The 15641-nt window shown below is 37.0% G+C and overlaps 1 protein-coding gene across 2 annotated transcripts; it reads left to right on the plus strand.

Moving 5' to 3' along the window:
• Positions 1 to 1522: 1522 nt before the first annotated feature.
• LOC140135909 (uncharacterized) lies at positions 1523 to 15641 on the plus strand. Of its 2 annotated transcripts, XR_011856586.1 has the most exons (6): positions 1523 to 2048; positions 11051 to 11607; positions 11993 to 12204; positions 13434 to 13522; positions 14673 to 15532; positions 15563 to 15641. XR_011856586.1 is itself a non-coding variant. In XM_072157579.1 (5 exons), the coding sequence occupies exons 1-5, from the start codon at positions 1961 to 1963 to the stop codon at positions 14855 to 14857; spliced, it is 1131 nt and encodes a 376-aa protein (XP_072013680.1). In that variant the 5' UTR covers positions 1523 to 1960; the 3' UTR covers positions 14858 to 15635. The 2 variants fall into 2 exon arrangements, 1 of the variants encoding a protein (XP_072013680.1); XM_072157579.1 differs by having other exon boundaries at positions 14673 to 15635.

Raw genomic sequence — 15641 nt, forward strand, 5'->3', positions numbered from 1 at the left:
TCTTCCCCTGCAGACAAACATGTTTTTGTTTTCCTTTATGTATTTCAGATTTAAACTACAAACATGAGTTAGGTATCAAATAATAGTCGCCGATTGGTTTGTCGTGGAGTTGCAAGTTGACACTGGCCCGTCTACAACGCGTGCCCAAGGCAATAAGTATGGCTTGAGTTCTAGTTGAATTTGATCATTAACAGATGAATATGAATAATGTGTTGAGTGTCATTTAGTGTACTACAAGTTCAAGTGCAAGGTAAAGTATAATAATCTATAGGCATTTAGGTTTTCAATATTAGGGCACTTCTCGCAGCCGGACCGTATACTCATACAGCATAGAATCTGAGAGGCACTACATGTAAAGCTAAAGAAGACACATTTGAAGTGGCTTTTCAGACTTCGTGACACTTTCACCATGTTTACTGACATTTATTGGGTTCAAGAATATTTCTCCCCTCTAGTGACCCAAAACATTCGGTTGACCATGCTGACCGAGCCCTTTTCTTCAGCCGATCGTGTATTGAAGTCAGATCAAAGCAAGCTGTCAGTGATTCATAAAATTTTGCAACTTGAAAGTGACCGATTTTGAGAGAATCGCAACAAATGGAATTTGGCTCAAAATGTTCAAACAACCATAATATTGACACTTAAAAATTATTTTTACAATATATTTTTAAAAATGAATCTGATGTTACTTATTGTAATTCATCCTTTTGCGGTACATCCCTTTTAAAGGGATTTTTATTAAGTAGTTAGCTGAGACCAGGCCATATTTTAGTATCAAATCTCGGTATTCAACTCAAGTTGTTCATAGTCATACTATAAGTATTTAAAAACAACAAACACTGAACTTTCGAGGAACAAGTGCATGGTTTGGCTCCAGATGAACCATTGTTTTATACAGGCAAGAATCTATACCATGTACATGTATACATTCGGCAGAGCTCCATCGCCACCATTCAGTGATCATGTTATATCAAACAAATTATGAAGATGATTCATTTCAGCTTATTCAATGTTATTGAACTTATCTTTTTAGAATCAAAATACTCAAAATCTCAAGAAATTGATGCGATTTTGTGATATCGTTTATTCGGTATTATACCACAGGGTCACAAGGGACCAAGCGAACGCGCTAAGGGGCGCACCATTAGATTTCAGGGGGGGCATGGGAGTTTTTGAAAAAAAAACTTTGCCCACTAGTGAGAAAAAAAAAAAAACTTTGCCCACTAGTGAGACAAAAAAAAAACTTTGCCCACTAGTGAGAAAAAAAAAAAATTTTGCCTCACTGATGAGTAAAAAAAAATTTCACCCACCCAACTTTGTATTAAAATGTACATTAAAATTGAAAAAAAATAACTTCGCCGCCGAAGGCGGCTAAATATAATAATTCGGTGCTCTTGGAGGCGAAAAAAAAAAATCCGCCGCCTTCGGCGGCGAAAAAAAAAAATTCTGCCTGACCCAAACTCCCATGCCCCCCCTGAGAATCTAATGGTGCGTCCCTAACCCAATTCGACCCGAACAAAAAGGGGCCTGGCCGGTACTAACGACCCATAATGAGTGACAGACATATCGAGAGCCGATAATGATCGGTGCATGGAGTCAGGAGTGTGTTGGAATCCAGTTGACATGCGCCCTGCCATTTATTTTGCCTCGATCCAATCACTGCATTGGTGCTCTTTTACCACTTGTTGCGTTATCACCATAGGATTCTGTACGACGCTCAAATGACATGCTGGTTTGTCACCGCGCACGCGCCTTGCTTACTTTCTCTCCCGGCCGCCGACAAGATATAGCAAACAGTTCGCCTGTTGCTTCTGACATTTAGCTATTTGATAGCAAGACGTGAAGATCAGTTGTACAAACCACTGATATACCACTTCTACCACTATTGGATTTATCCATCTCAGTTTAGCAACATTTACTTTTGATTTGCCAAACTTTGTCAACTTTGTCTCTTGCCAAAATGCCACGATCATTTTTAGTACGTCGTGAGTTCAAACCCACTGATTCAACGGAAGGATATTGGGATTGCTTCTCAGTTGCAAGCCATTGTAAGTATATTTCATATTTGTTTATTGATGAATATTTTGAACTTGAACTATGTCTTTGCATTGTATACTTTGTCATGTAAAATGTTTTATGTGCCGGTGGTCATTCCATCGTTGTCCAAATTCGGCATGACGCGGTTGGCGCGTCGTCAGTACGGCGACAATACCAAGTGCCCCGCCTGGCCGCATCACGCAGGGAAATGCCCCGACCACATACTAGAGTTTATTCCACCTTTAAGCCACCTCATTACAACTACCTGATTCTAATGATTTGATGCAGATGTGTGTAATTTTTGATGAGACAAAAGCGTTTTTTATCACGTTTTAGCCATTTTCAGGTCGCCATAACTCTTTTCTTTATTGTCATTCTTTTTTCGGTATGTTCCCTCAAATTCCACCAGTATCACGTTCCAGCATACTTAGCAAGTGGTTTCATTGATACTACCACAACACCTAACTTTAATCAACCTCATCAACTCTATCAAAACGTCTTAAGTTCTCCGAGTTCTCTTTTTCATGATTTAGACCAAATTAATTATTTTCGGCTCTGGGATGATTTGCATCAGTTGTCACGGTGAAACTTGAGGTATCCGCGTGATACCAACCGTGATATCAGACTTGCATCTTTTGAAGTTTGTACAAGGAAAACATGCTTGCAACAACCATGGATGCTGATAAAATCTAAATTATCAAAAACACCTTATAACATTTTCGTTAAGTTTGAAATTTTGACAGGATATTGAGAGAGATGGGGATCATATATAGAGGGGAGATACAGATAGAGCTACAGTACATGCAAAAACAGTGTTTAGAAATCGTGGATAAGTTACATCCGAGGTTCTATTTTAATAGTCATTGAGCATTCTTGAGGACTTTAAAGTATTGGTGTTTAGAAAGTTAATTGTTTAGCATTTTGTTTAGCATTAAACTCTAAACATCTAATAATACAGAATCATATGAAATATGTTTTAACAAGGATCTAAACATCAAAATGTTCAAATGCTAATGTTTAAATGCTAAACATTTCCGTTTAACTTTCTAAACACTGTTTTTGCAGTGAGGAGGGGTAGGGGGGAGAGGGAGGTGATAAAGGGAGAGAGTTAGAGAGAAATGAAAGTAGCAAAAAGAGGATTGAGAGACAGAGTATAGCGAAAGAATTAATTGAATAATTATTAAGAGAAAGAGCAAGATGGATACATGATAAAGGGAGAACAGAGCACATAAATATATATATTTAGTTTGGTGTCGACTCAATTAGTTGCCATTGTTAACAAACTTCTTTTCTCCTTTGCAATGTTATGTACTTTCGTTGCTTCTTTTTCTTCTTAACTTAATCTTATTGCATTTGTTTTCTACATGACTTTAATTGAGTCAAATGACGGACGCACTGAGTGTTTGAAAACCGAATGAAAATGAGACAAAAATGTATGCATATTTTGTAACATTTGTTTCACAAAACGCTATGGTGATTTCGATTTCCAGAAATTAAGAAATTCAACTTGAATAAGTTGCTAAAATAATTGGCAAAACACATATCAGGCAAAATAACACGTTTATGCATGCAATTTACCAACTAGCAGTTAAAATATTTCTGATATATACATCGATGAAAATATGTTGATATTGCGGCCATCTAGAAAAATTAATTTGAGAAACAAATTTTGAATTTCACCACTATGATCACATTTGTAAGTATTCATCTAGCTTTGTCTTTCTTGCTAATTTTAATTCAAATCATATTTATTAAATTGAAAACAAAGTAAGTTACCATAATTTTAGTTTTACTATAAATATGGGCCAATCTAAAAAACACTCTTTTTGCGATTGATGTCGCAGCAAAATACGACGGTATTGAAAAATGTTGAAAGAAGAAGAAACCATTCTAGGCCTCTATAAAAAGGAACGAAACTTTCTAAGTTGACACATGTCTATATTCTGTTAATTGTCATCTTTATAATTGATGTCATAATCTCATAATCTCACCATATGCACCTAAATGTCAGTGGTCGAGTTTTACATGTGGTTTTTACTGCATCAACATCGGTACAGTAGCCGAGGTAGTCTTCATGCCCAAATATGGTAACGACGGCGCGTGCCTCCACACTACCCGGCACACTCCTATACAAAACACCAAGTTAACTGGGTTCCCAGTGCTTGAGGCATTGTAGTAAACAGCCCTGATGATATATGAGAACCAGCCAAAGTCATCTGTTATCTGGCTTGGCATCATCATCCCTGCTGCATAGTGGTATATTTTAGGATCCAAAGATTTGACGGACAGCCGCTAGCAGTATAAACTCTCATGGGGGTCAACCTTATCCGGACATAAGCTTGAAAAATTTGTACCCCAAATGATGGTCCTAAATCTGAACTTTCACTTTTGGGTCTTATTTCTGTATTAACAGTGATTAATATTTGATAAAACTCCTTTGTCTCCTTCTTTGTAAACGTAAACTTTATCATGGGCAAATACCATTGTTTATTACGTGGTTTTCTATGTTAAATGTTGTCATGTAGTTCTTAGGCTGTGTTCGTTCGTTTGTTTATATGGTATCGTAGGCCACCATCATAGATATTTTGGCGATTCAAATTGACCGTGTAATTGGTCGGCTATTAGATAATAGGATGTTTAACTTAGTGACCACACTTGCCAACACATCATCAATTAGTTTATTTCTTAACAGTCGTACAAACTTTAAAAATTTACGATATTTATCAATGAAAGTCGTAAAAAACAATATCTTTTGTAGAAGTAAAATGATTTAATGCCAAGATGCTCATTCAAAGTTGGATTATGAACTTTATAATCAACCCTCTTATATAAAAAAAAAAAAAAAGCCAGCCACGTATAATACTTGAATATAGCTTTATTGAATGCATCTGAAACCTTTGGCGGGCCCCGCAACTTGTTTACGCGAGTTTGCAGGACACTTGCTGTCGGCGGGCGGGCGGGAGGACCACAGCGCACGGATTGGCAAGACTACATTGCTATAAACTGATGCGACCAGACACCACAACAGCGAAATATCATCATACATCACCGAGTTTATATTTTTTAATGGTAGACGTTAAATTGACGCGTCTCGCGTCCTATAAATTGATCATGTCTTGTATACTAAGCTAATTAACAAATTAGTCATGTTTGATTTAAACCAATAGGCCTACTTATCACACATTTTTCAACTTCAGCTTTCAACATGAAAATTTTGAGTATTTCCAAGTATGTCATTGGTGGTATTTACCAATAAATGTCAATATTTCGCACCCGGTTAGTTGTGCCAAACATTCAAATTTACTAGCATTCCAAGCACTTGCAATGCAAAATTATGAAACATGATCTTCATCCATGGCGTTGTCTTTTTAAAGACATTTCTTGTTAACACATGATTTGAAAATATTTTACACGATTTTAGGGAAATTTCATTTTGGCATGAAACGGTTTTTCTCTGTCATGTCTGTGTATACTACAACTACTTGGAAAAGTTCACAAGCTGTCAGCCCTATGTTGCAATATTATTTTTAGTTTCTGTTTATGATTCATCCATCCAAGGGGTTGAAACCCCTCCAACCTGAATCCCTCCATATGTTTGCGGGCAATTTATCTTGTAAGATGAGCTAACCATCTGCGGTGGTTGGCCGAAAGACAGGTGAATTATCATCCGTGGTTAGCTGATGCATGGTAGCCAGGCTTGGACATGTTGTTTGGATGATGATGATGATGATGATGATGCGAGATGAGATGAGCTACGGTGGGGCCTAGAGTTTGAACTCATCACAGTATGGTAGAGAGGGGCCTTATAAGGGGTTGGTATATTGGCAGATATAGCTGATATCATGTCAGCAAGTGCCAGACACTGTATACTTCGTCATCAGTTGGTCACCCTAGACTCATCATCACGGTTCATCTTTTTTTCACACATACAAATTATGTGTCTAATGAACTTCTATGGAAGGAAGGAAGGAAGGAAGGAAGGATGGAAGGAAGGAAGGAAGGAAGGAAAGAAGGAAGGAAGAAAGAAAAAAGAAAGAAAGAAAGAAAGAAAGAAAGAAAGAAAGAAAGAAAGAAAGAAAGAAAGAAAGAAAGAAAGAAAGAAAGAAAGAAAGAAAGAAAGAAAGAAAGAAAGAAAGAAAGAAAGAGAAATGAAAAGAAATGAAGGAAAAGAAAAGAGATAGAGAGAGGTAAGCTTAATAGTTACATCCGAGGTTCAAGCAAATAGTCATTGAGCATTGTTGAGGACTTTAAAGTATTCTTTGTTCCATTGTTAATTTAAGCATTATTAAGGAGAAGGTTCACTAGCGAGAAATTTTATTCGACCACTTTTATGCATCCATGTATGTTAGCAATTAAAATTATAATTCCGGCATGCAATCAACCGATCCAAAAATCAATGTTGTCGCAATTAACTTGGGCAAAAAAAGAAACTATACCAAATTGTTTTAATTTCGTTCCGGTGTCTTATATCTTAGCACATCCGACAGCTACGATGTGAAGGAATTCCCATCATGTGACATTTAGATATGGCAATAAATTCACTTCCGAAGAAATAGTGATGTCCACATCATCTGTATCAACCAATCAACCGGTTGCTACTCCCGGTTGCTTCTGCTCTTATCAGTGGAGGAGTAGAATGATGTAGTGGTATAAATCGTAAGATTATGACTGGAAGATGACTTTGATTGACTGCTGTCAAATGCTTAGGCTAATTTGCGTAACATTTGGTCATCTGCTGGATCGCGACATTATTTCTGACACCAATTAATGGGCTGACACCAATTAATCAATGATCTTACGACATAGGCATACATGCTGCACAGCAAGAATGCATGGACCTGCCGCTGTAGTAACTTTATTGTGCAGCTGATGGTTAACTCCTGTGACTGTACTATAGAGACTAAAAGAAAGCTTAGTTTTCAGACATCGTCATGATTAGTAATCAGCCTGAGTATGTTTATAGTTATGATATTTTACGACAATCAAATCCATAAAAATAAAAAGATCTCGAAGAACATACTGAAAGACCGATCCATCGATGATTAATGCAATCGAGGATCACATAATCAAAATGTTCATAAAATCTTTTCAACACAATGTTGAACCTTCAAAGTGGAAAAGAAAACAACAACAAATCTTATAAAGATGTATTGCAACCTTAGATAGAATTTACCAAGAAGAGTAAGCGACATCAAAAACATGCGAAGAGAAAATTAAACGAGAGACATTTATATGCAAACCAAAACGAAAACAGCGGAGACGGGGGACAAGACAGTAACGGAGAGGGACAATCAGAGACATATACAGAGAGAAATAGCCTGGACATGGGAACTGAGGAAGAATTAGAGAGGGAGAGGGGAGAGGGAGGTAGTAAGACAGATAAAGATCATCAAAAAGAGATATAGAAGAATAAAAAAAGAAACCAAGAAAGAGAGCAAAAAGAGCACACAAGAATTAACCAGAAAGAGAAAACGTCAAGTGCTAGAATTGTTTTGTTATTTGTATGTTTTAGTTTTGATGGAAATAAATATGATTGATGATTGAAGAAAAGACAAAGCACGAACAACGGGAGAGACACGAATCAAAACGAGAAGAGGTGGGGATCGGGAGAAAACAAAGCGAGATAGAAATATTTGAACAACTTGCAAAAAGGTTTTCTGCTCAGATAGCTAAAATACCTATACTACTTTTACTACATTTAAAGTTCACCCTGCAAAGTACTCTAAAGTGAGATGATGTAGATTAGGTACTTGCCTGGATGTTGGATGGTGGGGAGCACACTGTTTTCAACCATATTTGGGCATGGGACGTGAGTGGTTGCGAGTCGGCACACGACCGTTCGCGTGGCAGCAGCAGGCAGTATAGTAAGCAGGTATTATATCCAACACTCATCAATCAACGCTAACAGATGAGTGAGGGACGAAGTGACCGCACCAGTTGGTAGCGCTCATCTCCTTTTGATTTATTTATCAGTGATGAGGAAAGGGTCTTCACCGCCGTACGCCCGCCCGACCTAGGGAACTTTGTAAACATGTAAACTTGTAAAAGAAAGGAAATGGTCCATAAACATTCTGCTACTGTGACATTTTGCATTGACATTTTAATATCCTTCAAATGTTTTGGTCCTACAATACTTTATTATTAGTGTATCTGACTTACAAATGTCTAGTAAAACGAAGTTTGGTTTGTATGGGTTGTCATATATATCAACATCAACATCAACGCCGACATCGACATCAATATTGACATCAATATTAACATTAACAGTTAACCCCAACATCAACCACGCCAACAACCGCATCCAACCCCAGCCCCATTCACCCAGTCAATCTCAAACATGTCAAACCAATTTCAGCAACAACTGTAATCATGGTAATGATGAAGATAATGAGGGGCCTTAAAATGAAATTTTAAAAATAATATTTTAAAGCAATATAAAGATGCGTCGCTTCAATTATTCTTAGCCTAGGCCTATACCGTAAAGTTATTTTATTCTATTGACTTGAAAAAATATAATAATGTAGGAAAGAATCATTGAAATTGTTTGAATCTTGACCTGCAAGGTAGGTGCAAGGTTAAAAATAACTTGGTTGCTTGCCAGCATTCCATCCATAGGCATCGGCCACAAATGCCGATTCAGGCCAGTGTCATGGACGGACAAGAAACCCTTTATGTCAAAATCAACAAATCAATTTGATATTAATTCGGGTCGTCATAATGGTCATAGGTATAGCAAAATAACAGATAACTCAATAATTTGTGTAATAAATTTAACTTGAAATCAAAAACAAAAACAAAATGTCAAAACATATGTGAAAATAAATAGCACTGAGCTGAATGACAAGTGGGAAAGGTGGACAAGTGTCCATCCTTCAAAGTATGGAATGTGACTTTATTTTGACAAACAAACAAAATATTAAACGGGCACATGCAGACAAATTGGACATTTGACATTTTTCATTGCCATTCATAGCCTTGTCATTAATTGTTGGTTTGTTTTTGAGTCCGAAAGCATGGATCAACAACGTACAACTTAGGACATTATTAGTACATCAAAATCAAACTTGATGTTTATAAAGGATTGCGAGCCAACTAACTTTAATGCTTTTCAATCAAAGGAATGTCAGCTTGTCATTAAAACAAATAAATAAGACAACGACGCAGCATGTTGCCATGTTTTCACAATTTCGTGTCTATTAAACTCATTTTAAAACTGCAGAGTAAAGTGAAACTTGCCAACGCGTGCCGCTGGTATTATCAAAGCGTGCGTCAAGGCGGTATAAAGTTAAATCAAATTTTGGTTAAAAAATTGTGAAACGGCAAAACAGGTGTCAAAGGGTTGAACCCTCCCCGGTTGTTGCTTTTGTTGGTGTAGGCTTGGTAGGGTATCTCTTTGTCACGCCCCACGGTGTTTTCTTGACCTAAGTCGGTAAAATTGAATTTATTTTACTTTATAGAAATGTGCTGTTAACTCGGATGTTATTGTTTGACATGCAATTTAGTTCAAATTCAGGACAACTCTGAACTTCAAGGTAACGATGCTATTAAAACCCCCGTAATGACTTTTGCAAATTTTATGAACACAATTCAAGTACCATCATCATGACCCAAGTTCAGTCTTCAGATTAATTATGAAAGGCGTGGTAAGACATTTCGGAAATGGGTAAATAATGAACCAAAAAAAGTGCAGAAAAGAGGAATTTTGTGTTGCATGCAGCATGTTGACGAGTTAACCATTCCCCGCTGAGAATTGTCCTCAATGAAGGTCGTCTAGGGTGAATATTACACCGCTAGATTACATGAGATCTAATTGGTTAATTTACGGCTCGACCCGCCGCAACGAACGAAATGGTCCACAATAGCCTCATCTCAATGGCATAGTTCAATAAACTCAATCAAACAATCATAGAGCACAATTTGACCTCAAGTTGCAGAGTATGAGTTTTTGTACCTAAATTTTCAAAGGTCATTCAATGAATGTACAAATGTATTGGAGTTGAAGAACTGTGCCCTGATGTTGTGGATCCTATGTGGAACGAACAAAATGGTGAACAAAACAAGTGGTGGATTGGCTTACAACTTTACGAAGTTTTGTCAACAGAAAAGCAGAAAATAAGTAGTAGAGAGAGAGCAGGGAAAGAGCCCAAATTGATTAAATTGGACTCGCAAGGAAGAAAACAACGAGTGATATTATTAAATTACTGCGGCAAAATGGCGGTTATTATGGCTGACCAAGTCCTCTTCCGCTTCAATTTGGATACGCATTCCAAGGAGATACCGTAGTATCATCATCATGATCATTGTCACCTGAAATTATGTTATGCAACATTTAAAATACGTGTAGTTTTCTCCCAATTATATTAATTCGCATCTCCGACAGCGCGGACACCACCGATGTCACCTGTTTCGTATGTTGTGTTGTTGTTGGTTTGTTGTGTTTTGTGTTCTTACTGTTGTTTTTCTCCTTTTGTTTTTCATTTCAATAACATAAATAATATTTAATGAATAAATTAATGGCATCTTATTGTTCAAATGAAAACCACCATCATTGACCAATCAGGCCGTCATTCTTCATGTTCTTACCGTCTGTTGACCAGGGTCATCTAATTGTCAACTTCAAACAGTGTCGCCATCCAAATGATCTCACTACCTTATGGTCAATTCATAAGTCATCACAGTGATTAATCTGTTAAAACTTCTGTTTACAAGGCATTGTTTGAATAGATGTTGTACGTTAATTGCCAGGTTACATGTTCAATGCTAAAGGCAATGAGAATGTTATATCCTCCTGTAATGATTCGCAACGCCCATTGCCAATTTGGCCTAAACTTGATAAAGATTCCCTTTAAAAGGGAAAGCCGGCTTCAATGTATAGAAGAGGTCTTGTCATTAGTTTGGGTGAAAGGCGTAAGGTTTCAACAGGTTCTTGTATGCACAGATAACACTGAAAACTTGAACACTTTGAATGCAATTAACATTAAATACCCAACCTCTTATTGTTTCTCTGCTGCAGGTAATTACTATGAAGATCATCTCAGCATATTTGTGCCTCAAATTCGGATGGCAATGACCGGGGCAATGACCAGTCCTATTCGAGTGAAACCATTGCAATTTCATACCACCCAATTCGACCCACTTGAGCCAAAGAAAGGCAAGAAGAAAGGCCGTCCACGAGGCCGTTCATCAAAGACCACCCTGGATACGCCTGGAAAGACTGTACGCAACCAGAGCCGACGAAACTCCTATTCTTCCGATGGCAGTGCTCATCATTCCCCTCCCCTCAATGCAATGTCTTTGTTGGAGGCTACTTCAGCTGAATTGACTAATTACAACTACCAAGGCCTAGTCGTTGCCACAACCCCTTCTTCCCATCATGGTCAGTTTGAGAAGCGATCACCAACGGCTGGAGATGAAGCATGTGGTATTGGCCACGCTATCCGCGCTACGATGCCGTCTGATGGCGGTGTCCAGATGCAACCATTGGACATGACCAAATTATCAGCCGATAAAGCCAGAGATTTCTCTCATATCCCTGATAAAACGGACTACATAGACAGTTTCAAGTCTTCTGGTTCTGGACAGAGGATGATTTAAGGAAGCCCCATCATGCACTGTAAAAGTGTTATCACTAGAGTTTCAACTGCCACTTTACTTTTCAAACCCCATTGAACTCTGTGCAAAAGATGTTGTTTTAGAATTGCCCGTGTGTCATTATTAGTTGGTCGATTTCAGATCTAAAGTGATGTATGCATGAAGGATAATTCACACCTTCTGTAGATAACATAAAATGTGAAATCGACCGACCTTTTGAAGGTGTTTTTTGTGTAAATATATCTGTCAAAATTCAAATTTCACCATGCACGTGTGTATGCAGTGGGCGGGCAGTGGTGTCATGTTCACTCACACAGCTGTGCTAACCGCAAGACTTGCTGGGAAGTGCTTAAATCATCCTCTGGGTTCTGGAGATGATTCCAATGACCAGGATGATGGTAATATGCTCATGACTGGGAGTCACTCGTGTCCAGAGTGCGGCAAACGGTACAGCACGTCAAGCAATCTTGCAAGACATCGACAAACGCATAGGAGTGTGACTGATCAGAAAGCACGTAAATGCCCACATTGCGACAAGGTCTACGTGTCCATGCCAGCACTGTCAATGCATATCAGGTAAGCAAGAAAAGAAAACAAACAAACAAAATGTGACCAGATTTGGTCCAATCAGGCTAAAGTCGGCAAAATGAATTTGAGATAAGCAAAAAGTGAGAAGAAAAAACAATAAAAATACAAAACTAGACATATAGTTTCATAACTTTGCAACTAAGTATTCAACTGAGGATTCAACAACAGAAATATTATTGTATGTTCTGAGCAAGTTAGTAATGGTGGTAGCTCAATTTTCAAAAATTCCGAATTTAGCCTTAGTGGATCGGTTGTTTGATGTATATAGAATTGGCTTCATTATTAACTAAATGCAAACTATAGATGGCGCTATTTATCCTAAATCATATTTCTTTATTTGCAAGGGGTGGGTGATTAATACTGCCATTAAAACAGCTGGAATAGGTGAAACAAGCAACAAGGAAATTTTATAAACATACTTTATCAAACAATAAAAGGAGTTGTTTGTATTAAAAGCTTGAAAGAGTAATTTCCAGTAACTAAATAGCGCCACCAATTTTGTCATTAATAGATATATTTTATATCCGAAAAAGCTATAAAAATGCTATAAAAGTGAATAATTTTGTAAAAGAGTGAAAATTAAAGTTGAGAATGACTCAAAAGCATCTGTATACGTTAGCATGATATCACATTTAGCTGTTCAGGTCTAAAATTTGGTTGTACATGATGTTTTGTTTGAAAAACTAGCAAAGATCCCATCAAACAACAGCTAACAACCGTCACTAGAAACAAAACAAAGGACTGTGACTGTCCTTTTAAAGACTTTTCTTGTTTACAAATGAAACTTTTTACATTGAGTCAAAAGCCAATAAAAGTAATAACCAATTCAAGCATTGATACAAATGAGCACAATTATAACAAAAGTAGACGAAAATAACCACAATAATTAATCATTATTATGAAACAAAACACACATTTTCGTTGTCACTGCTACTTTTGAAAAGTTCAAAGATCATAGATTTTATTCCACTACTAAACTTGGTATTTGATAATCATCCCTTTAATTAGTCCTCAGTAGTCAGTACAGTACAGAAAATGAGCAACAAAATCCATCAAAATACGACTCGAATTAACCTGATTATACCCACCTCAAATATCAAATACCAGAATTAATAACTTCCTGAGGATTTACTTTGCCATAGAAACTGATTTGTTTTTGGTCAAATCGAAACTTTTGTACTAATAAGGTGTTTTATTGTTTCTTTGATTCTGTACAGGACACACAAGTTGGGTTGTAAGTGTCATATCTGTGGCAAGTGTTTCAGTAGACCGTGGTTGTTACAGGGACACATCAGAACGCATACAGGTAAGAATGCTGATAATTATATCAATACAATTATCAAAATAGTCTTTCAAAGATACATATTGTTTATCTAAATAAATATGGTTCATTTTAAATCGTTAATATAAAGCGAGCAGATCGATAGAGCTTTCAGTTTTGCATCTTGAGCGTCGCATATTGCAAATATAATGCCTTTTTTTCTCATTGGTACGTCGTAGAACTTACCACAGTCTATGCATGCAAGAGTCAAATTACACGCACAGTGAGTGAAAAGTGACCAAGCACACAGGCAACGCACACTGGAATACCAAAGTCGATCTAATTCAGAAATTTAACTTTTGCTTCTCCTAAATGATGATTGATCATCAAAGTTCTGTGTTATTCCCAAAGCTAACATCTTATATCTGTAAATACAAACCGAACCAGGTCAATACCCCATTTCTTTGGCAAGTTCTGACCTTGTAAAGAGTGAAAAATGAGTAAAATTATGACTTTTGACTCCTTCCTCCATAGAAAGTATTTCACACATGTTGTGTTTAAATCCAAATTTGCTACTCTTGAACTTTTGAGTATTTTTATCTAGCTAAAAGTACTGAATGTAAACATAACAAATTATCATTTATCGAGCAAACCAGATTGTTACCTCAAGATTTAAGAAAGATACGGCAGTTTTGGCACAGTATGAACGGGTTTTGGAGTGTCTGGTACCGTGCTAAGTAGGCGCTGGAAAAAGTCTAAGAGGCAAATGAGAAGGTATTTGCAATATGTGTGTCTTCAGGATGGAATTGTGCGCTCTATCGTCATATTTTTTTTTATTAAAAAAAGGCAAGTGTAACATGCCCAACATCATTTTGGTAAAAGTGTATACCTCAGAATCAATAAATCAATCCATCAAATCAATCAATCAATCAATCAACCCATCAATCAATCAATCATGAATTGCAAACCAATCAATCTATCTACCAATAATCAGTCATCGTGAATGTCAATCAATCAACCAATCGTGATTACCAATCAATCAATACAATACAAACCAATTATGAATACATATAAATATTAATCATTATTCACAGTGTAATACACCAAAATAGGGAAACACGTTGATTAAGCAAGTAAAAATACAATCTTTCAACCATTTTAATTAATTTTGTTTTCTTCTTTATCTTTTGTACAGGAGAGAAACCCTTCTCCTGCCCTCAATGTGGCAAAGCGTTTGCTGATAAATCAAACTTGAGGGCGCACATCCAAACCCACAGTAACATCAAACCATACGTGTGTGAGAAATGCAACAAAGCCTTCGCTTTGAAGAGTTACCTGTATAAACATGTGGAATCAGCTTGCACCAGAACTTCTTCATAAAAGAGTTATTTTTGGCCGAAGCTTGTAATCTGAACTTCAGAATGTGGAATTTGCCTCATAAGAAGAAGCTTGTTTGAACTTTGTGCCTTTAATGAACTTGAACTGACTTGTGCCGTTGATGAGTTGACTCTGCTTTTGACCAAGCAGGAGTTGGACTCTGCTTTTGATCAAGCAGGAGTTGACTCTGCTTTTGATCAAGCAGGAGTGATTATAGAGCTTAACATCACCATGTGGAATTTGCTTCATTAGCAACCTGTTGAAATCTGAATTTGAACTTTGCGGGGAACTTTGTGCCTTGAAGAGTTACTTCTACAAACGTGTGCATTCTTGTATTGCACGAGTGGACTTTCAGTTTTCTATAGGAAGTTTCGAACTGTTGATGACTAGCAGTATTATCAAACTTTGTGCCTTGAAGATAGAGACTAATACCTCTCCAAACAATGTGGAATATATGCTAGTCAATTAGGCCTATATCAATAATCAAGATTTATTGCATTTATTGAAATTGACTAAAACCTTTATTACATGTGAACTTGACGACAAAATGCATCTAAATTCAGACCTGTATAAAGCTATTGACAAAAGCGCAAACAGTTTGTGCTCATCATGTGAAATCATAATTCTTTGTTTAGTGTCCAGTTAGGGACATGCTGCTTAAAAGTGCCTTTGGTACAAGTGCCTTTGGTACAAGTGCCTTTGGTACAGGTGCCTTTAGTGTCCAGTTAGGGACATATTGCTTAAAAGTGCCTTTGATACAAGTGCTCAAACTTTATACTCCATTATG

Source organism: Amphiura filiformis, chromosome 16, assembly GCF_039555335.1.
Source record: "Amphiura filiformis chromosome 16, Afil_fr2py, whole genome shotgun sequence".
Lineage (NCBI taxonomy): Eukaryota > Metazoa > Echinodermata > Ophiuroidea > Amphilepidida > Amphiuridae > Amphiura > Amphiura filiformis.